The sequence below is a fragment of the Dipodomys merriami genome, unplaced genomic scaffold, assembly GCF_024711535.1.
Source record: "Dipodomys merriami isolate MVZ:Mamm:240054 unplaced genomic scaffold, mDipMer1.0.p SCAF_21, whole genome shotgun sequence".
In the NCBI taxonomy this organism is placed as follows: Eukaryota; Metazoa; Chordata; class Mammalia; order Rodentia; family Heteromyidae; genus Dipodomys; species Dipodomys merriami.
Genome location: NW_027203493.1, coordinates 8,288,847 through 8,311,914, shown reverse-complemented (window position 1 = coordinate 8,311,914; position 23,068 = coordinate 8,288,847). Strand labels below are relative to the sequence as shown.

The following is a 23,068-nucleotide window of genomic DNA, read 5'->3' as shown; positions in this document are numbered from 1 at the left end:
TCCTGAAAATGTAGATATGAAGGTTTTTTTTTAATTAGGAAGGAAGGAAGGAAGGAAGGAAGGAAGGAAGGAAGGAAGGAAGGAAGGAAGGAAGGAAGGAAGGAAGGAAGGAAGGAAGGAAGGGAGGGAGGGAGGGAGGGAAGGAAGGAAGGAAGGAAAGAAAGGAAGGAAGGAAAGGAAGGAGGGTGGAAGGGAGGGAGGGAAGAAATAACCAATCCTTGAGGTTGGAGGCGTGGCTCAGTTAATAGAGTGTTAGCCAGTGAGTAAAAGCATCAAGTACTGAATTCAAGTCCTAGTCTCAGACACCCCACTCCCCTCAAAAAATAAAAAAGCAAAGGCAATATTAACAAACGACATCAGGTTCTGTTGTTAAAGTGGCATGTCTTTTAATATTAACAATGCTGAGAGTTTATAGACAATCTGAAAGTAAGTAAAATAAAAAAGAATGTGTATTTCACATTTCAAATAAGTTACATTATTGCCTGTAATATTTTTGCCTTTCTGAAAATGTGTTGTTAACTGTGTTGTAAATTTTGCTTTCCTTGCCTTACAAGGAGGAAGCTAGCTAGAGTAGCAACAGAGAGACTTTGGAAAAAATCCACAGTCAATGAGCAATAATGATTATTGACACTTTATCATGTTTTAGCACAGGGTCATCTTTAGCTATATAATATACTGAATTTATATTGGTATAGAAAAGTTACAAAGACAGACAGTACTGATTGCTTTTTTCAACATCCATTATTTCCTATCCTTCTGTTTCCTTACTAACAACAACAAATGCTTGAGAGTTGAACTCCAGCTTCCTGATAAGTCAGTCTTAGATTCACTGTTCCTGCCAGAACTAAATACTGGTATATAACAAAACTGCGGTGAATGAGATGTGAAGTCTGTATAAGGGCTTCTAATTGAAGTTTTTCTTGCTCTTAGGAAGAGCTATTGAAAAAGAAGAAATGTGCCCTTTTTGGCCCAGGCTGTTTGTATGTGACGATGTAAAGAGGGGAACTTCAGCAGGCATTTTGTGACAAGAAGCAATGCTCACTGACAGACTGAGGGTGGCAGAGAAGAAAGATGACAAGAATATTGGTTCTGATGGTGTTACTGAGCTATTAAACTAAGCAGTCCTAGGAACTGCTTATTATGTAACAAATCCACTTACTGTTTTGACCACTTTTAGTTGTGTTCTTTGTTACATACAACTAAAAGCATTTGAACTCATTGTTATAGATTATAGATATCATAGGTAATCCATATTATAGATAAGGAAACCAGTTCAAAGAACTGTAGCAGATTCAAGCCCTGTCTCTATGTAGCACAAACAATACTAGAACTTGATATTTCTCATTTTTTCTTTTCATTTTCTGTGTGTGTGTATGTGTGTATGTGTGTGTGCATGTGCGCGCGCATCTGTGCACACAGCAGTACTGAGTTTGCACTCAGGGCCTTGTATTCTTGGTTTCTTTGCTCAAGGCTGGCATTCTACCACCTGAGCTACCTCTCCACACCTGGTTCTTGCTAGTTAATTGGTGATAAGACACATACAGCTCTCACAGACAACTTTCTGGGGTGGTTTTGAATCTTGATCATCAGATCTCAGTGTCCAGAGTAGTTATGATTACAGGCATGAGCCACTGGCACCCAGCTTACTACTTTTTTTTTTTTTAAATAAATGTAAAGCACCACTATATATAAGCATACAGAGCAGATGGGGGTGAAAAACAGTTCATAGAGACATAAAATGTAGAGGGAAACATAAACAAATAGCTTAAAAATACATAATATCTACTCAAAAGCTTCCAAATAAGGAAGTATTAGCTTGCAAGAGATTTTGCAAACTAGAGTACATTTTGCCAAGGAGATATTAGGTAGGCAAATCAAGAAGAAAAACTATTTTTCTTTAGTGATTACAAAATTTCAAAAGATAGTAAGAGAATACATAAAGTACAAAGTACCAAGCTTACTCTGGTCACTGTTCTCAAACTGCTTTCTTAGAATCACTATGAATGGTTCTACGCAAATAATTCTAGACAATCTAAACCTTTCTCATACATTTTTAAGTCTAAAATGATCACGAATATATAAACACAAACATGGTTTTTAGTATTTTATATTTTAAATATAGAATTATACTGGACACATTTTATAATTTACTCTTCCCACTTTGAATTTAATAGAGCATTCATTTTCTTAACCAGACACATACTACTCCATAATTTATGTATGTATGTATGTATGTATGTATGTATGTATCTGTCTATCTTTCTATCTACTATTAATGCACCATGTCTTTTTAAAATTTTCTTGTTTGGCTATTTTGTACTATACTTTGCTGCTAATGAGCCTTGCTGGTACAAAGGTAGAAGGTGACTCTAGGTATATACTAACCATGAAAGATAGAAAAGCACCTCCAAGCTGAAGAAAGAATAACCAAGAAACTATGTACTTGATGAGGATAAAGTATGAACACATTCAGTGGAGAAAGGCATGAGACAGAATAATGGAGGACATTCACTGTTTTTTAATTAGCGTACTAATTGTACAAAGGGTTTCACTAATTTTTCAAAGATGCATATAAGGTATTTTGATCATATTCACGCCTCTGTTACTCTTTCTTATGTCCCTCCCCTCCATTTTGAGTAAAGGGATTTCTAAAATTTTTTTTTAAATTTTTTTTTTTTTTTTTTGGTCCAGTCGTGGGCCTGAACTCTGGGCCTGAGCTCTGTCCCTCAGCTCTTCAGCTCAAGGCTAGCGCTCTACCACTTGAGCCACAGCGCCACTTCTGGCTTTTTTCTTTTTGCTTATGTGGTGCTGAGGAATCGAACCCAGGGCCTCAAGCATGCAAGGCAAGCGCTCTACCACTGAGCCACCTTCCCAGCCCCTTGAGTAAAGGGATTTCTGAATTAAGTCATACAGCAATGCTGGAGAAATACCAAGTTTCTAGTGTACCAAGTTTCCAGGCTTCTGGCCCAAACTCATTTACTTCATTTCTCACACATTTTTCTTTTCTGAAACTAAATCATCACTGAAACTTCTTAAACAATGAAGCAGGAAACAATATTGAGACCATCTCTCTACAAAGGAGAGGGATTTGGACTATCTGAATGAGGATCTTCTTTTAATAGTGTATGCCCTAGGTATGGACATCCTTGGCAAAAACATGCTTTCTGAATGCATAACGAATTAATTCTGAACATGCTTCTACTTACCTACCATGCTAGACTTGATAAGTTCAAATGTGATCAAAACATCAGTCCTTGCCCTTTGGTATCTTACAAATCATTACAGCATAATTTGATAGGGACAAGCACTAACCACAAGAAATGAAAAACACATAGGCATATATACCACAGGCATACAGAATATACAAGAGGGCTTCTCCACCCCATGGTACAAACCCTGTTGTCACTGTATTTGATTCCAGTGTCCTGCATCTTGTATATATATTTTTCTAATTTGGGGAGGGGAAGGGAAATAACAAAATGCTGAAATAAGGATAAAGGATGACCTATTGCAACAATGAGATGTATCAGACACTATGTTGAAAACGAACTTTACAACTTGGTTGGGGCGGGAGGGGGGGGTTGGGGGGAGTAAAGGGATGGTAGGTAAAAAACAAAGGGGGGGGAATAACAATGCTCATAGGAAATGGACTCATTACCTTGCTCATGTAACTGTAACCATTCTGTACAGTATCTTTACAATAAAAAATAAATATAAAAAATTTTTTAATTAAAAAAAGGGGACTCTCCAACTCTGCCTAGAGGGTGGAAAGAAATTAAGGAAAACTCTCTGGAAGACCTTACTCAAATTTTGGGTCTTCAAAAGATAAGTAGAAATGTACCAAGCAAAGAGGAAAATTCTTTTTTTTTGGGGGGGGGGTCCAGTCATGGGGCCTGAACTCTGGGCCTGGGCGCTGTCCCTCAGCTCTTCAGCTCAAGGCTAGCGCTCCACCACTTGAGCCACAGCACCACTTCCAGCTTTTTTCCTTTTGCTTATGTGGTGCTGAGGAATCGAACCCAGGGCCTCAGGCATGCAAGGCAAGCGCTCTACCACTGAGCCAACTTCCCAGCCCCCCAAAGAGGAAAATTCTAAATGTAGAGATTATGCATGAATGCATGGAGTGGCCAGACAGTAAAGATGACATTAAGGAACTTATAAAGTACAGAAGGTAGCGAAGGACACAAAAGAAACCAGAGAACATAAATTGCTAAAGGTATCAATGTTGATGTACTTGAATAGCTCAAACACAACAGCCAGTTGCACGGAAATAATACCAGATGTTTGTTCTCTGCTGGACCTAGTACCATGTCTTACATCATGCTACACTCTTAATAAATATATGTGGAATTAGCAGGAGTCACACTGTTGGAATAATAAAAAGTTTCAAAAAGCAAAGATCCTAGAAAAAAAATGGGAATAAATGGAGGGAATGGCTTATTTACAAGTAAAAACCAGCTCCTAAAAAGCATCTGCTATACATAGCACCTATCAGCCAAAAATTAGACTAAAGCTCTCTCAAGTGCTGGAGTCCCTAAACATTTTTAAATACAAACATATTCCATGCAAAGATCAAGATACATACCAGGGCTTGAAAAAAATTCTACCAGCTTGGGTGCTGGCTTGATTTTCATAGCTTAAAGCAACTGCTTTCACCTAAGAAAGAGATGAGCAAAGAAGGGAAAAACCTACCATAGATTCCAATAGTCTTGTGTCGAGACCTGTAATGCTAAATGTTGAAGGTTAAGAATTTCAAATAGAATTTAAGCAATTCCATTTGCCAATACTACAAACAAATAAATGATTACCCTGAACTCACAAGACTTCAACAAGCAGGCTGCTACACTTGATTTCTTCTACCAAATTCAGGTAAAATGCCCTACAATTACACAGTACCATATTACTGAAGCATCATCAAAGGAGAGTAACATTCTATGATTATTGGTTGAATCTAGGGACAGTTAACAAAGTTGTATATCACGTTTCCAATATTAGAATACACCAAGGCAATATAATTATTTTGCCTAATGTCCTATTTAAAAACTATCTGATGCCAACCACTGGTGGCTCAAGCTTATAATACTAGCTACTCAGGAGGCTGAGATTTGAGAGTCATAGTTCAAAGCCAGCCCAGGCAGAAAAAGTTTGTGAGACTCTATCTCCAATTAACCACCAAGAAAACCAGAAGTAGAGCTGTAGTTCACAGTGGTAGAGCACTAGCCTTGAGCAGAAAAGCTCACGAAGAGCACCCAGGTCAGAGTTCAAGCCCCATGATTGACTGCCCCCCGCAAAAAAATTATTTGATAAAGGTCTGAAGAACAATTCATAGTTATTTGGATTCTACTCTTGAATTCTAGTCTGATTAATTACATAATCACAGCCATGGTACAAAGTCTGCTTCAGTTGAATTATTACAATGATGTATTCCATGACTGAGTTATATGTAAAATACTCTAGTTCCTTAGAAAAGTAGTACTTTTTACAGAAGATACATGTCACATATAAAACAAAATTCATCACAACCATGGGTCCACAAAAATGTCCATTTAAATAGAGCATATAACTACCACTACCCTCAAATTGGATGTATATGATACATATTCACTAACTTCTAAACACTGCATAAATAAGTCAACATATTAAATTACGAAATACCTGAAAACTTAAACAACTGTCTAAAAGGATTAATTTTCTGGCACCCTATATGGAAGTAACAACTTTCATCTTAGATTTGAAAATGAGTAATGTCCCTCAGAAGCCTATGTATTAAAGGCCTGGACTTTAGGTTGCCCTATTAGGAGATACTATTGGTCTTTAGGAGGTAGGATCTATGGGAAGTATTTAGGTCAATGATGGTATACTGTGGAAGAGGACACTCTCACTCTCTCTCTCTCTCTCTCTCTCTCTCTCTCTCTCTCTCTCTCTCTCTCTCTCTCTCTCTCTCTCTCTTTTTCTCTCTGTCTCTCTCTGTCTCTCTCTGTCTCTGTGTGTGTGTGTGTGTGTGTGTGTGTGTGTGTGTCTTTCTCTCTGTCTCTCTGTCTCTCTCGCTTTCTCTCTCTGTTCATGAAGTGAACAATGAACTGTCATGCTATGGGTGTGCTGCCTTTACAACAGACCCACAGTTGAACTCAAACCTCCATAACTGAACTAAATACATCTTTTTCCTTTATAAAGTTAATTGCCTCAGGTATTTTGCTGTGATAACACAAAGCTGACTAATGTATTTACCTACCTTAAATTATGTTATTCTATGTATAAGAAACAAAACTAGTTACTGTAGGGACAGAAACCTTTCCCAAGGACTTCAGAAACTTTTACTAAAAATGTTCAAATTTGGGAATAGTTCTATAAATGGCAGTATTTATTAAACTTAGTATTTACTTGACTCCGGTTAAAATAATCTGTAAGAAATAAAGACTAGACTTTTTATTTTTTATTTTATTTTACTTTTTTTTTTATTTTTGATGCTGGTCCTAGAGCTTGAATTCAGAGTGCTGTCTGTCCCTGAGCTTCTTTTTGCTCAAGGCTAGCACCCTAACATTTGAGCCACAGCTCCACTTCTAGTTTTTTGGTAGTTTATTGGAGAGAAGAGTCCCACAGATTTTCCTGCCCAAACTGGCTTCAAATCACAATCCCTAGATCTCAACCTCCAAAGTAGCTAGGATTACAGGCATGAACCACTGGTACCTGGAAAGACTATCATTTTTAAACATAGCATCAAAAAGCCAACTACTAGGAAAATATCAAAAAATACAAAGGGGTCTATCTTACTATACAGGAATAAAAAAAAACTGAAAGAAAACCTACAGGCAATTTCATGGAATATTATGAAATATTTATACCATAAACCCATAAACAAACAGTATCAAATCCATACTAATTCATCTTTTTTTTTTTTTTTTTTTTTTTTGTCAGCCATAGGGCCTGAACTCTGAGCTCTTCAGCTCAAGGCTAGTGCTCTATCACTTGAGCCACAGTGCCATTTCTGACTTTTTCTGCTTATGTGGTGCTAAGGAATAGAACCTAGGGCCTCATGCATACAAGGCAAACACTCTACCCCTGAGCCACCTTCCCAGCCCCCATACGAATTCATCTTCTAAATCAAAAAAGTATCCCCATTCTAGGTATTCTTGGACTAAATTATATATTCTATTAGTCTGAAATGGACTTTTCTGATAGTTATTTGGAAACATGTAGTAAAGGAGATTGTTATTTATTTTTAATAAAGAAAAAGTCTTATTTACACCTTTTGACCTACTGTGAAAGAAAGATGATTGTTCTCAATGTTTCTGTTTTACAGTCTTTATCAGGTAGCTTTGCAAAGCATGGCCACATGACTTATTTTGGCTAATGAGATGTTAATAGTTGGATGCTAGTAGAATTTTAAAATATGTCTTGGTAATCTGGCCTACATCTTATGCTCTAGTGATAAACCATGAAATGAGTATGCCCCAGGTAGCTTCTGTCCCTTCATGCTAGACCTCAGAATGAACACATTTAGGGTAAATCTAACTAAACCTATAGCCTGAGGGCAAGCTTGGCCAACCCACAACTGAAGCAGATGGGTCCCAAACTAGATCAAGAAAACCTCAGGTGACCTACAGACAAGTGTGAAAAATAAATACTCATTGTTGTAAGCCACTCAGCAAAAGTGGTTTGTTATGGTAATAGGTTAAAAATATGTCTACCAATCTCCTAACTAGGAATTTATCCGAAGGCAATCAGAAAAAAACAAAGATTTAGAGAAGGGTATTCAACATAGTAATATTTATAACTGCAAAAACTTGAAGAAAAAAAAAGCTACCATCACATAACAGAGGAATCATTTTAAAAATTAAGATACAGCCAGACAAATATTTGAAGATGTTTTTTTAAAAAATCATGTTCAGAAGAGCACTCAAAAATGTAAGAAAATGTTCATAATATATTACGTATGCAAGATGTATTTTTAAGAAAGAATATACTGACAGGTTTTGTTTGTTTGTTTTTAGTGGTGGTAGTACTGAGGTTTGAACTAAGGAAGTCACTACTTGCTAGGCAGATGCCTTAACACTTCTACACACTCCAGCCTAAGAGTTATCTCTAAGCAGAGAAAAAGATCAGTTAGATAAAATCATTTAAGACATTCTTCCTGCTAGAAATTTCCTTGTTAAGTATTATACTAAATATTATACTAGGAATGAAGAAGTAAATAAACATGTTCACCGCTTCTTAAGACTAGCAATCTAATAAGGAATATGTATTTTTAAATGGTAATATATGGATATATAATTACAACTTGTGATATGCTGCTTTAGCAGAAACTACTAATTATTAATGACATTATGTCCCATTGGTGGCCGGTCACCAATAATAAACTACATTTCCCAGCCTTCTTTTCTCCTAGCTGAGGTCATATAACTAAGTTCAAATCAAGGGAGTTTTAACTGGAAGTGGTACATACCACTTCCAGTAAACATCCTTAAAAATGAAAGGTTCAGACTTTGTTGCTTTTTCTTCTTCTTACCAGATGGAGTGGCTATTTTAGACTCTGATCTGAAAGTGTCACGCTGAGAATGGCAGAGCAGCAGAACAGGAGGTGCCTAGGTTCACTGATACTGTGGAACCACTCTCACCAGCCTGAGTCTATATCCCGGGCTTCCAGAAGAGAAAGAGTAAACTTTCTCCCTGGTAAAGCTGTCTTTACTTGGAGTTTTTCAGATATTCACAGATGAACCTAATCATAAATGGTATCACTATGGTGGAAAATGAAATGATACCTTCACTGGAGATAGGGGCTTCAGGGAGGCTTCCTCAGAGGAAGTAACAAATTTGAGCAGTAAATAAAGACTGCCCAGTGAAGCTGAGGAGGATGAAGATCTGTTTAGGTGGGGAAAACTAAAGATGCTCCCTAAGGGACAAGGAACAAACTTTGAGATGTCCCATTGCCTTGTGGGCCAGTTGAGTTACACAGAGCCCTTGCCTAGCAGGCTCAAGGCCCTAGCCCATCCCTAGTACATGTGTTGGGGGAGGGATGGAGACTGCCTCTACCAGAATTCAGAATCAAAACAGCACTAAATCAACTAAGTATTGTTGGGTCCAATATCAGAATGTCTCTATTCTGACAAGAAAAGCACACATGCACATATGTCTGTCAAATATAAGGAATGGGAAGGGCAGAATGATAATGATTTCTGTAAAGGAAATTAATAGTTGCTTCTGCCCTTTAGTATTATTACTGTTTAAACGGTTGAATTTCTTGATTAGAATAGTTCATATATCATGAAGAGAACGTCATGTTAACTATCCCTGGCACAGACAAGAGGTAGGTGTTAAATTCTTTTTAATATTATCTCTTATTTATTATTTTAAGAACAAAAAATGTAAAACAAAGAAAAAAACCACAGAAAAAATAAACTACGTATAAAATCACAACCATCTAACCTTTATTAGACAGTTTTTATACACATTTTTATATCCACATGGAAACATATATACATAGATAAAATACCAAAATGGAATTATAATATAATAACTTGTATATGCCTTTCCACTACTGTATCAGGAGAATATGTCTATGTCACTTAACAGTGGTTTTAATACATGATTAGTTTATTCCATCAAATCTCAGGATTTTATGAGTTAAAACTGTCAATCACAAACCAAAGCCCTGTAAGTCAAGAAGCTGCTCTCAGAATCTGCCCCAGAGCTTCTATTCATAAATCTAAAGTTATGATTTGAAAGCATGTGAGCCTCCTGATAAAGAATTGAACAACATTCACTAAGTTTTAGCCAAAAGGATGCTTACTAAGGACATTTTCCCCAACAAAGAATATCATTACATAATTAGTCTTCTTCCCCTTCCCTCCCCCACCATATTGCTGAGGATTGAACCCAGGGCCTCAAGCATGATAGGCTAACACTCAACCACTGAATTATGTCCACAGCCTTGTTACTTAGTTTTAAGGAAGAGACTGAATACCAGACTGGGACAGAAATAATGACTAAGAACTAAAAGTGTCTATTGTAACAACTACTGACTATCTGTAATTTTTTTTTTTTTTTTTGGTCAGTTATAGGGCTTGAACTCAAGGCCTCGGTGCTATCCCTGAGAGTTTTCACTCAAGGCTAGCACCCTACCACTTTGAGACACAGCCCCAATTCCTGTAACTTTTTTTTAATAAAGCAAAATAAGAAAATATTTATACCAATTATTATTCACTTACGTTTTCTAATGGATATATAAAATGGACGGTACCCAGAAAAAGAATGGGAGCAAATATGACAAAGAGTTAATGGTTTTAAATTCTGAAATAGCATTCTTCTTCTTCATTCTTGTCTATAATTAAAACTTTTCTCAATATACAAACTTAAAGTTAAATTAAAATATTAGTCATGTGAGTACAATGGTTCAGATTTTGGTACTAAAGTTACAAAATAAACCAAAATTTTACATTACTTTACACACAAAACATTTCAAACAAACTAGTTTTCTTTAACTGCCCCAATGTCCCAAGTGTAGCCTTTGGTTGTTTTAACTTTTTTTTTTGTGGGGGGGGTGGTCGGCTGTGGGGCTTGAACTCTGGGGCTTAAACTCTGGACTTGGGTGCTATATCCTTCAGCTCTTCAGATCAAGGCAAGCGCTCTACTGCTTGAGCCACAGCGCCACTTCCAGTTTTCTAGTGCTTTATTGGCTTTAAACCATGATCTTCAGATCTCAGCCTCCGGAGTAGCTAGGATTACAGGCATGAGCCACTGGCGCCTGGCTTGGTTGTTTTAACTTTGTGACAGCATCTCCCACCCCTTTCCACTAATCGGCTCTTAACTTCTTTCCCTGCTGGAACACGTGAATTTTTCAGCAAAAGTGACTCATTCATTGGCATCTTGTCAAACTAATCCTGAAACTATAAGGAGGTTTAGTGCTAACAGAACTCTAAAGCTAGAACACTTTCCCTAACACACATCATTTGAATTTTTGAGAACTGAATCTCACTCAGGGCCACACATCCTAACAAGCTCTGTTTACATTTTCCTCACAAATCATTCTCCACCATTCTACCTCCTCTCATTTTTATTTTGGCAATCCCTAGTTTAAAATCCCTCCTGTCTGTAGAAAAGACAAGCTGAGATGGCCTAAGAAGGAGGAGGGAGTTAACAGTACTTGCTCATTCAGCCTGGAAGATTAACTAAATCATTTATCTATTCTACAGAGTTCTTAAATGACCATGCAATCCAGTAACAATCAGAAATCGCTATTCAGGTCCATAAAAAAAAAAATCAAACTTAGTTTAGCTAATGAGTTGGCTAATATTTCACTAAATCCAAGTTTTAAAAACAACATAAAATCAGTTGTTGAGGACTATTTCATCAAAAATCTTCAATAAGATGCTTTACTAGCAGGAGCTAAAGCTAAAAATCATTTTGTCTTTTTGGTCCACATAACAGAAAATGTTCTTATTTTATTATTTATCTTTAAGTAGTTGTACAAAGGAGCTGCCACTTAACAAAGCAGTTTATGAATACAATGCATCTTGATCAAAGTCATCCCTTTCGCCATTCTCACCCATAGACAAATGAGGAGAAGGAAGAATTCAAGAGAGAGTCATGAAGTCAAGGCAGATCCTACAAAATGTTTTTTTAGCCAGAAGAAAGTTGGTAGGGAAGAAGCAAGAGATTAAATGCTTTATCAGATTACTGTGGATAGAGCTAGCTCTATCAACTGTCAAACTCTACCTGGTGGCAGGAACCACCTAAACTGATGTAGAGGTCATAATAAACAAACAAAAACCTTCAATTATACTTTCTGAGTGTCCTTGACAAAAAAGTTAGGTATTCTTCTTCTGCCCTATAATAGCATATGTGCAACAAGTTTCCATCGAAGTTTTTTTTTTTCAAAAAATAGGTTAATATCTACTAAAGATTAACATAAGAGCATGACCATACTTAGAAAGGGAGCCCCACATTTAGAGATCTACTTAACAGCTATTCTCTCCAAATGTCAGCTGGAGCCTTTAAAACAAATAACAAGACACATACAGCAGCTAGGATTTTCTACCACATACTCCCACTAACTTTCTTACCCCTTTTCCCCTAAGGGTAAACTACAGAGTTTAATTAACACTGTTAACGCAGCCTACCACATTGCTTTTAGGTATTTGCCAGTAACATACACTCATGGGATACTCTAGAGACTGATTTCAACCAAAAATAAAAATAGATAAACAGAGCTCAAGCAAAATTAAAACCGAGTCTGGCTGCCCACACTTATTTTCACACATGAGGAAAAATAGCAGTTCTCTTAGAAGCCTCAAGCGGACATATCTTTAGAACACAATGTTAAAAATATGCTCCCCCCACTCTTTCCCTACCTGTTTCTCACTCAAAGCTGTGATTTTGGCTTGGAGTTCATGAAGCTGTTTCTTTAAGTCAGCATTCTGATTAGAAAGAAAAAATATCTGTGAGAAAGATATTCATTTGTTAACAGAATAGTAGCAAGAAGAATATGCATACTGTATTACAAATGAAGCAACCATAAGCATTTAGCCAATCAATTTGGTCATGCATTAAATTGTAATAATAATATCTCTTCCTAGTGCATAAATCCTAGCACAGAATAGAGGCAGCTTCTTTGCAACTATTTTGTGTGTCTGTATGTGTACTGGGCAGGGGGGAGGGGATTTGTGTGTGTGTGCACACACACACATGCACCCATGCTAGTGCTGGGACTTGCCCTCAGAGCCTGGGCTTAGCTTTTTACACTCAAGGCTGGCACTTGAACCATACCTTCACTTCAGGCTTTTTCCACTGGCTAATTGGAGGTAAGAGTCTCACCAACCAGACTGGCTTTGAACCATGATGCTCAGATATGCCTCCTGAGTAGCCAGGATTACAGACATGAGCCACCAATGTCTGGCTTTTTGCAACTATTTTAAACTACAGAAGTTTTATATTTTAGAACCTTCTACTATAATAGTACCTTTTCACAAAAAAATACTGTTACTCAATATAAATTATCAGTTGACAGAAAACCTAAAGCTCCACTTAATCAGACCAAAACAGGAAAATGGAGGATATAAGTAAGCATATGGAGTATGCTCAGCAGCATTATCAATAAAGATAAGAGGTTTTTCTCTGCTTGTCCTCCCCCTTATTTAGTAAAGCACATGTATTATTTTAGCCTAGATTTGAAAAGCTGTCAGTACTAGGGCTGCCTTAACACCACATCATTCAAATTAACAAACTGACTACAGGGTGTTTTCTCAGTTCTATAATTCTAGGAATCAGAAAGAAAATGAGAACTATTTTAGATGAGATACACAACATGCTTGTTTTTACTCTAGAGGGAGAACAATGTAAAGTTTTTAAGTGCTTAAGGTATGGTAAGAACCTACTATCCAAATACCAGTCCATGACAGACTACTTTGCTTAAATTATTTCATACACAATTTTTTTCCCATTCATGTATGATTCCTTCAAGTTACCCTGCCTAGTCTTCTGATATATTAGAGCATACATCTTCTCTCTCTCTCTCTCTCTCTCTTTTTTTTTTTTTGGCCAGTCCTGGGACTTGAACTCAGGCTGGGGCACTGTCCCCAAGCCTCTTTGTGCTCAAGGCTTAGCACTCCGACATTTGAGCCACATTGCCACTTCCAGCTTTTTCTGAGTAGTTAATTGGAGATAAGAGTCTCATGGACTTTTCTGCCTGGGCTGGCTTCGCACCATCATCCTCAGATCTCAGCCTTCTGAGTGGCTAGGACTAGAAGTGTAAGCCACTGGTGCCTGGCTTCCTCTTCTTTAAGGTTCAGATTTCCTCCATTTTGTGTGTATGTGTATTTGACACAAGGATTCTCTGAGATCACCTATAATGTTGTCTAACAAGTTACTACCCTCAGATTTTTCAAGGTAAGTCTGCAGGCTTACATGATTACCCACTGTATCGAAGACTACTTCAGTTGTTGATAATGGAGGTTACAGTAGATAGGAAAGACTCTATCAATGTAGGGTCTCTCACCTCTCAGTTCCTAAATCCAATTTTTATTAGCATACATTAGTTTTACAAGGAAGGGAGTTCACTGTCCTAACTTCACTTTAAATTTTAAATATGTTAAAAAAGAAAAAAGTTTCTTATGGAAGTTGGACTGTCAAACAAGAGTAAATGTGGGCCATAAGTGCTAGCTCTCAGAATCAATGAATTGTGTTAAAAACACAATAGTCAACCTAGTAAACCTAAATTTGTAAAGATGATACTATTTTCTACTTCCAAAAGTCAATCTGCCTCAGTACCATTCTTTAGGAATTTATTTCACTTTACAAAAAGACATGTATGACCCAATGTCTAATGGTTGTACAAGAGATATTGCCTGAATAATAAATATAAATCTCTGGCAGGCAAAGTAACTTTTTAGAAGAATTTCTCTCCAAAAATAGAGTATAGGGCTGGGAATGTGGCTTAATGGTAGAGTTCTTGCCTAGCATGCATGAAGCCCTGGGTTCAATTCCTCAGTACCAAATGAACAACAACAACAACAAAGCCAGAAGTGGCACTGTGGCTCAAGTGGTAGAGTGTTAGCCTTGAGCAAAAGAAGTTCAAGCCCCAGGAGTATAAAATAGAATAAATATATATAGAGAGAGAGACAGAGAGACAGAGAGACAGAGAGACAGAGAGACAGAGAGAGACAGAGACAGAGAGAGACAGAGAGAGCCCAAAATTCCTTTAAAAAATTAAAGCGAACATTTTCTGGATTATACTACATAATGTATTCATTAAGGGCTCACTCAAAAATAAAATTTTCTAATTTTTAAAAAAATTATTCTAAGCCAGTTGAGGGTGCCTCGTGTCTGCAATCTTGGCTACTCAGAAGCCTGAGACCTGGTGGATCTTGGTTAAACACCAGCTCAGGCTGAAAGGTCTGAGAGACTCCATATCCAATTAACCACCAAAAATGCCAGAACAGAGGCGTGGCTAAAGCGGTAGAGCATCATCTGTGAGTTAGACAGCCAAGCAAGAAACTTTGAGTTCAAGCTCTTGTACTTACCTGAAACATAGTAAAAGTCAGTATTTGTGTTCTATAAACTCCATGTATTAATAATGGTTTGGGGCCATTTTCAATAAGTTTAAGACTTATGAACTCTGATTTTTGAATAATAGTATTGAGAGATATGAAATTTAAGCTACATTAAGACTCTTAACTCTTGAATTTTTTCAAAGCAAGTAACATGAAAGTAAAATAATAGTAACAAAGGTGAAGCGATACCTATGGGAATAACTGAATTTTTCTAATTCCAATAAGTGTAAAGACTGAAAATAGTCTGTTAGGGGTAAAATAATTGCTGAAAGTTAAATACCATCTATGCCTTAACATTTTATGGTCATTTTATCTTAATTGAAAAAGGAAGAAAATAGGAAAAGTCTTTTACCTGTGGATCCTGCTTCATTTGAGCAACCAGTTTCTGGTAATGAAAGAGAAAAAGAGAACCATCAGTTCTTACATACTAACTCCACTTGGCTAATCAAGTTTGAACCTTAAATTTTAGGATTTTAAGTCCCCTGCAAAAAAAAAAAAAAAAAGCAACAAATACCACAATCAAAATAGACCAAAAAGTTTCTATAATGTAAAGCTAATAAAGCACTCCTTTTCATAAACTTTTTAAAAAGAATCTAAGTATTATTTAATATTTGAAATAAAGAAGAACCTGACTTTTTTTTTTTTTTTTTTGGTGGGGGGGTCCAGTCATAGGGCCTGAACTCTGGGCCTGGGCGCTGTCCCTCAGCTCTTCAGCTCAAGGCTAGCGCTCTACCACTTGAGCCACAGTGCCACTTCCAGATTTTTTCTTTTTGCTTATGTGGTGCTGAGGAATTGAACCCAGGGCCTCAAGCTTGCAAGGCAAGTGCTCTATCACTGAGCCACCTTCCCAGCCCCCTGACTTTTAACTATAGAGACAAGATGGGGAACAATGACTTTTGAAAAGAAATTTAAGTTCCATGACCCAAAAGCCAAAAATCCCATTAAAATATTGTCACTATCTAGAGCCCCAAACAAGATGTGGAACAAAGTTGCATCCATACACAGCAAGTATCAGATGTTAATTTGTTCATTCTCAAGGCACCAGGGACACAGGGAAGGATATGTTCAGTGGACCAAGGATAGTATTTGAGAACAAGAAAGTAGACAAAAAATGCAAAACTACCCACCTGTTTTTCTCTGGGAAAGAAAGTATATCCCAATTCCCAATGAGAGATACCTTTACTAAGAAACCAGAAACCCAATGTCAGGCACCAATGGCTCACACCTGTAATCCTAGCTAATCAGGAGGCTAAGATGTGTGAATCATGGTTGAGTGCTAGCCCAGGCAGGAAAGTCCATGAGAGTCTTATCTATACTTAACTACTAAAAAGCCAGAAATGGCACCATGTCTCAAAATGGTAGAACACTAGCCTTGAACACAAAAAAACCCTTAGGGACAGCACCCAAGACTCTGAATTGAAGCCCCAGGACCAACACATACACATACAAAAAGAAACCAGAAGTCCAACAAATAAAAAAAAATAAAAATAAATGTAATTTGACCTAACCTAATGGGGAAAAACAATAACCATTGACAAAATAAGTTGAAGGATAAGGAAATACCAAAAACAAGAATTTTCACATATGGAAACATCTGTCACTTTCTTTGGGTGTCAAGATACTTTTAAATTATTTAGCTATAAAATAAAATATTTCTAAAATATATAATATATTCATCCACTTTATTAAATAAAAAAGTCAAGCTCTTATTGCTTCTTAAGAGACATGGTATCAATTTAAATACTATGCTACAAACAATTCAATAGGATCCTTGCAATAATAAGCCCATAATTGCTATGTTTTACCAAATGCTGTGTCTTCAGTTTATTTTTCAGTCCATACAACTTAGTACAAGCAGTCAGCTAGCAAAGCTTGTTATTATCATGTATTCTCTAACAGTCCTGAAAAACTTCAACTCAAATTTGCTGCTTCTAATATACCATATGATACTGAACTAATGTGAAGATGAGTGAATATGTTGTAATAACCTAAGAAATCTCTCTTGAGTAAAATGTATTATCTGCAGAGAATGACTTCTGACATTTATTCTAATTGGACAAAACCCCTTCTACTTGGAGCTAACACACATTCAACTGACCTCCAAATACATAAAGTATACATCAATAAATTCTACTTCACACTAGACAATGGCAGATCTTCAATAGTCTGTTCTTAATCTCTGTAAGAGTAATCATACTTAATCCAAGAGTTCAACTGAATTGAAATGCAAAGTTTTATATACAATTTTTCTTTCAAATCTAGCCATAGTTCAAATGAGCCTAATTGTACTTTCTGATTTGGTTACCAGAGAATTGTCTACTCGTGAAGGTTAATATTTTGAAACTAAAAAGGCTTTTTTTTTAATGACACTGGATTTTAACAAGTGACTCGGAATCACGCTAACTTTCTTCTCTAGTAGAAGTACATAAACCAACTTTTATACATATAACTAGCATTTTATACATTAGAAGCAGAACAAACATGACAAGTTGGACAATCCAAAGACCATACAAATCTCTAGAGACTTTAAGCTGACATGGTTTTACCAAGTTAATTTCTACTATATGATCATAGCAATTTCTTTTTTTTCTCTTTTTTTTTTTTTTTTTTTTTTTTTTTGTCGGTCATGGGGCCAGAACTCTGGGCCTGGGCACTGTCCCTCAGCTCTTCAGCTCAAGGCTAACGCTCTACCACTTAAGCTACAGTACCACTTCCAGCTTTTTCTGCTTATGTGGTGCTAAGGAATCAAACCCAGGGACTCATGCATGCAAGGCAAGCACTCTACCACTGAGCCACCTTCCCAGCCCGATCATAGCAATTTCTCGTGGCACACTTATTGCCAAACTTAGCAAACAACAGCCAATAGGCTAAATCCAATCCACCACCTTTTTGTAATAGAGTCAAGCCCATTTGTTTATATACTCTTGGTGGCTGGTTTGTCTGTAGAAAGCAGAGCAGTGGTCAAGCATCAGTGGCTCACATCTGTAATTCTAGCTACTCAGAAGGCTAAGATCTGAAAATCATGGTTTGAAGCCAGCCAGGACAGTAAAGTCCATGAGACTCTTATCTCCAATTAACTACCAGAAAACCAGAAGTGGCACTGTGATTCAAAGTGGTAGCATGCTGGCCTTAAGGGATAACACCCAGGCCCTGAGTTCAAGCCCCACAACCAACAAGACAGACAGACAGAAAGACAGACAGACAGACAGATAGGCAGATAGACAGACAGACAAACAGACAGAAAGAGAAGAAAGAAAAAAAGAGAAGAAAGGAAGCAAGCAAAGCAGAGTAGTTGTGACAAGAGTCTATGATTAATCTGAACAGCCTGAAAGATTTTACCATTTGACCCATTATAGAAAAAAATCTGTTCACTTCTGCTTTATACTATTTTCCAGTTCATATGAAGTTATTAAACAAATATCCAACAAATCCACATAAAAACATTCAAAGACTGGCTCACTCCTATAATCCCACCTACTTTGGAGAAAGATAAGAGTAGGACCAAGGTTTGAGGCCAACCCAGGCAGAAAAGAATTAAGAAAAACTCCACCTCAAAAACCAAGCTAAGGCCTGTGGTACACTTATGTACTCACAGCTACATAGGAAGCTCTAAGTAGGAGGATCCCAATTTGAGGCCAAACCTACAGCAAAGCAAAAGACATATCCAAAAAGTAAATAACACCAAAGAGGGGCTGGGAATATGGCTTTGGTAGTAGAGCAACTAGTCCCATACCACCAAAAAAAAAAAAAAAAAAAAAAGATCAAAGAAAGGGAGGAAAAATATGACTTTTCCCCAAAATACGACCACTATAATTTAAAAATTTGTTGAATAACAGTGCATGTCCCTACTCCTATAAATAACATATGAACAAAATAAACTTCCAGCCAACCAGTGTGGTCAAGAGACAAAAACAGGGGCTGGGAAGGTGGCTCAGTGGTAGAGTGCTTGCCTCACATGCATGAGGCCCTGGCTTCGATTCCTCGGGACCACATAAGCAGAAAAAGCCGGAAGTGGGGCTGTGGCTCAAGTGGTAGAGCACTAGCCTTGAGCTGAAAAGCTAAGGGACAGTGCCCAGGCCCAGAGTTCAGGCCCCACGACCGACAAACAAACAAACAAAAAGGGACAAAAACAGGAGACTGAAGCAGCTTCAGTCAAAGTTAATGAGACCTGCTTCACAAATAAAAAGGGTAGTAGTGTATGTAGTTCAAGTGGTAAAGTGTTTGCCTAGCATTGGTGAGACACTGGGCTCAGTCCCCAATATGGAAAAAACAAAAACAAAAAACAAAAACCTTTCTAGCACAACTACAATGTAGTTTCTATCCCAACTACAATATAGTTTCCTAACACAGTTTCGATCTAACAGACTTGATTTCTGCCAAATTTCATTCTCTACCTGGAAGTGCTTTCAAATCTAGCTAAAAGTACAGTCTGACTTGTGGTTCAGAGCTGTGTCAGTGCCAATACCCTGGTGTCATCTCCAGCATCACCAAACATGTCATGTTCAATGACTGTGCAGGTTACTCTGCACCCAAACAGAATAACATTAGTTTATAAACAAAGCCTGTAATTGCACTGGCTGCTAATAATTTTTTCAGAAATAGGGAATGTATGTTATATGTTAAAATGCTTTAATCGACCTGTAAAAAATGTTTTATTATTGTACAAACTGTAGAGTAAGTAAGGGCAAACTGTAACTCCTATATATGGTATTTTCATAATAAAAAAAAAGAAAAAGAAGAAAAAAAAGGATAAGTAAGGGCAAATATAAAAGCTATTAGTTTATGCTCAAAACAAACAGTTAATATGAATAGTAAGAATGTTTAGGATAACTTTCGTAAGAATACTGCATCCCCTTTGAATTAACAAATGTAACTTTAAATTTTTAATTAGACTAAAAAGAATAAAGTATGTACAACTTATTGTATGCTAAAGGAAGCATACCAGGCAAACTGTTACTAAGCAAAAGTTTAACAAAGTCCAAAGCAACAGCAGGGATTTCTGAGCATACAAACTAAGTGTAAAAATTGGTTGGTTTTCTATCTTGTACATAAATTTTATTTTTTTTACATATTCATATGTTAATATTTATTCAATATTTTATTACAGTAATATAACATATTTTTAATATTTTATAAACAGTTTTTTGAAGCTTTTTTATAAGTTCTCATCCACAATGTATAAATGTAGCAGTAATCAAAGCCCAAGTTATCTCCCAAACCTTCATAAGGTAGTCTAGAGTAGGTTATTGAAATAAAACAACTGGGCCTTAGTAGCTCCTCCCCATAACTCTAGCTACCCAAGAGGCTGAGAATCCAGAGGATCACAGTTCAAAGCAAGCTTAGGTACAAAAATCCATACGATTCCATTTCCAAAATAACCACTAAAAACCTTGGCTTGGTTAAATGGCTCAAGTGGTATAGCACTTGCCTAGTAAGCAGTTCAAACAACTCAAGACCCTGAGTTCAAATTCTAATACCAGCTTAAAAAAAAAAAAAGACAAACACCTTCAAAAAAAGTAGTTCACAGCTGAAGATGCAGCATAGTAAAAGACTATGTGCCTAGCATGTGCAAAACCCTGAATTTGATCTAAAGCACCACCAAAAACAAAAAGTTTCCTTCTGTTCACCATTCCCATATTCACAACTGTTATACATTCAGAAGTAGTCATCATCATTTATCATTTTTGGGTCCCAAGGACTATGTGTGTGTGTGTGCATTTTCTACAGCCCAATGCCCAGCTAATGTCTAGAAAACAGACATAGTGATACTGTTTACACAAGAAATATTAATGCTTTAGTCATTTATGAATAATATGTCTTGGTTATAATGTATATTTATTTGTATGTCAATATATACAATTAAAATATACTAAATATTTTATCTTTCCATGGAAACATAATTAATGTATAAATGTAATCATAGTATAGTTTACTTATATACACATATTTAATATTTATAATTTAGTATAGGTATGTAGGATAAAATGTAACAACTGTGATTTTTTTTTTTTTTTTTTTTTTTGGTGATGCCAGTACTCACAGCCTAGGTGCTGTCCCTGAGCTTTTTGCTAAAGGCTACTGCTCTATTACTTGAGCTAGAACTCCACTTGTGGTTTTTTTGGTGATTAACTAGAGATAAAAGTCTCTCGAACTTCTTGCTCAGCAGACTTTAAACTTTGATCCTCATATCTCAGCCTCTTGAATAGCATGGGTCACTGCCACCCAGAGCAGCATTGTGATATTTTTAATTTAACATCTATGAAAGCAATCAGATTTGCTTTCTTTTTCCTATTAGCATGCACTCAGTGTATCAGGAAAGGTTTCACTGATATTTCCATGTATGTATAAATGTATTCTGATCAAGCTCAATCCCTCTGTCGTTCTCCTTTATCCTCCCCCTTCTTAAAACAATTTCAACAAGTTTTACTATTCAATTTTCATGCGTGCAAACAGACTACTATGCAATCAGATTCTCTTTACCAAAGATTGGAATCAAGACATAAAGCTGAGTCATATGATGAGTAAAAACCTCAATATATGTTTCATTATTTTAAAAAATCAAGTTATACCACGTGAACAACGTCCTTCAAATGAAAAAATAGTTTCTTTTCTTCTATCACTTTTGGGATATGAAACAATATTTTTATTTACACCTCTTCTCTGAAAAGAAAATCAAAAATATTTTATTTATTAAAGTTCTTGAAAGTAGTAACAGTGTATTTGTTGAGTAGTGATAATAGGAAAATGACAAGACTCTTGGATAAATGTCTAAAGGTGATTTTAAAACTGTACTGGAAACCAGAAATGGGCCTCTATACTAATCTTTGCCAGTAACGCAGCATACCTGGTGAACCTGAATTTCCACTTTAAGAGCCTCCTGTAGAGTCTGCAACTCCATCCTCTACTTTCTCCACTTTCTCGTATGTCTGCTAGTTCTATAGTTTCTTCAGCCTCTGTTTAAAATAACAAGCTCCTCTTGTCGCTGCAGCTGTGGAGACCAAAGAGTGTTGGGGATCATTATGTTGAGAATAAAGAAAATTTGTGCTATAAAATAAGTTAGGGGAAAAAATTAAGTTTCTGACATAGAACCAACAACTCTAAATCCCTAAAAAGCTTTTCCCCCACCACACACACACAGACACAGACACACACAGACACACACACACACACACACACACACACACGCACAAACACACACACACACACACAAATCAGTACTAAAAATTCCTGGGTTTTACTCTATTATTTTATGATTATTGTTGTTGTTGTTATCAATAAGTAGTTGTATTAGGGGGTTATAATTCCACAAGTCAGGTTATAAGGACAATGTTCATGGTCCATGTCACCCTTCCTTTATTCTCTGTATTTCCCCCACTACGTCCCTACCCTCAGTGCTCTTTGAGCATCCCTGTATAGAACACTTCAAATAACTGAAAAAAGAGAAACAAGAGAAAACAAAAATAGTCACAGGCATGGAAACATCTAAATAGCCACTGTATGCTCAGCACTGTTACATTCTACATGCTGAGGACAGAGTAAACAAGCATTCCTGCCCTACTGTGTCCAAAGCCAGGAGACCATCACCATCCTGAACATGCTACACTAGGAAAAAACATAACATAGCAACATAACCAAACATTTGTTGTTGTTTAAATCCTGGCGTAAACAAGATTAGGGTCTCTGAAAAGTTAAAAATCACCAAAAGACTTTCATTTTACTCTATTTTAAAAATAAATTCAAAACAAGGGGGAAATATGGCATGATTTAAATGTTTAAATTTTAGCAAGGGGCTGGTGGCTCATGCTTGTATATCCTAGTTATTCAAGAGGCTGAGATTTGAAGATCATGGTTTGAAGGATCCCAGGAGGATTAAGTCTATGACACTTTTACCTCTAACCCACCAAAAAGCCAGAAGTGAAGATATATAGCTGAAGTGGTAGTCTTGAGCAAAAAAGTCAGGGACATGGCCTAGGCCTTGACTTCAAGCCCCAGAACCAGCACAAAAGAAAAAAAAAAAAAAAGGTTAA

At 36.7% G+C, this 23,068-nt stretch overlaps 1 protein-coding gene across 23 annotated transcripts in view; it reads right to left on the bottom strand.

The window, feature by feature from the left end:
- The window catches only part of Phf21a (PHD finger protein 21A), a 206,412-nt gene that overhangs the window by 139,747 nt on the left and 43,597 nt on the right, over nucleotides 1–23,068 (bottom strand). For 15 of the 23 annotated variants that reach the window (XM_070032483.1, XM_070032488.1, XM_070032485.1 and 12 more), the window contains 3 exons: nucleotides 21,886–22,029; nucleotides 15,394–15,426; nucleotides 12,345–12,431 (listed from right to left, as the gene is read on the bottom strand). In XM_070032483.1, coding sequence (XP_069888584.1) covers nucleotides 12,345–12,431; nucleotides 15,394–15,426; nucleotides 21,886–21,939 — 174 coding nt within the window. In that variant the 5' untranslated portion in view covers nucleotides 21,940–22,029. The remainder of the gene's footprint in view (nucleotides 1–12,344; nucleotides 12,432–15,393; nucleotides 15,427–21,885; nucleotides 22,030–23,068) is intronic. The other 8 variants (XM_070032500.1, XM_070032495.1, XM_070032497.1 and 5 more) reach the window with 1 other exon arrangement.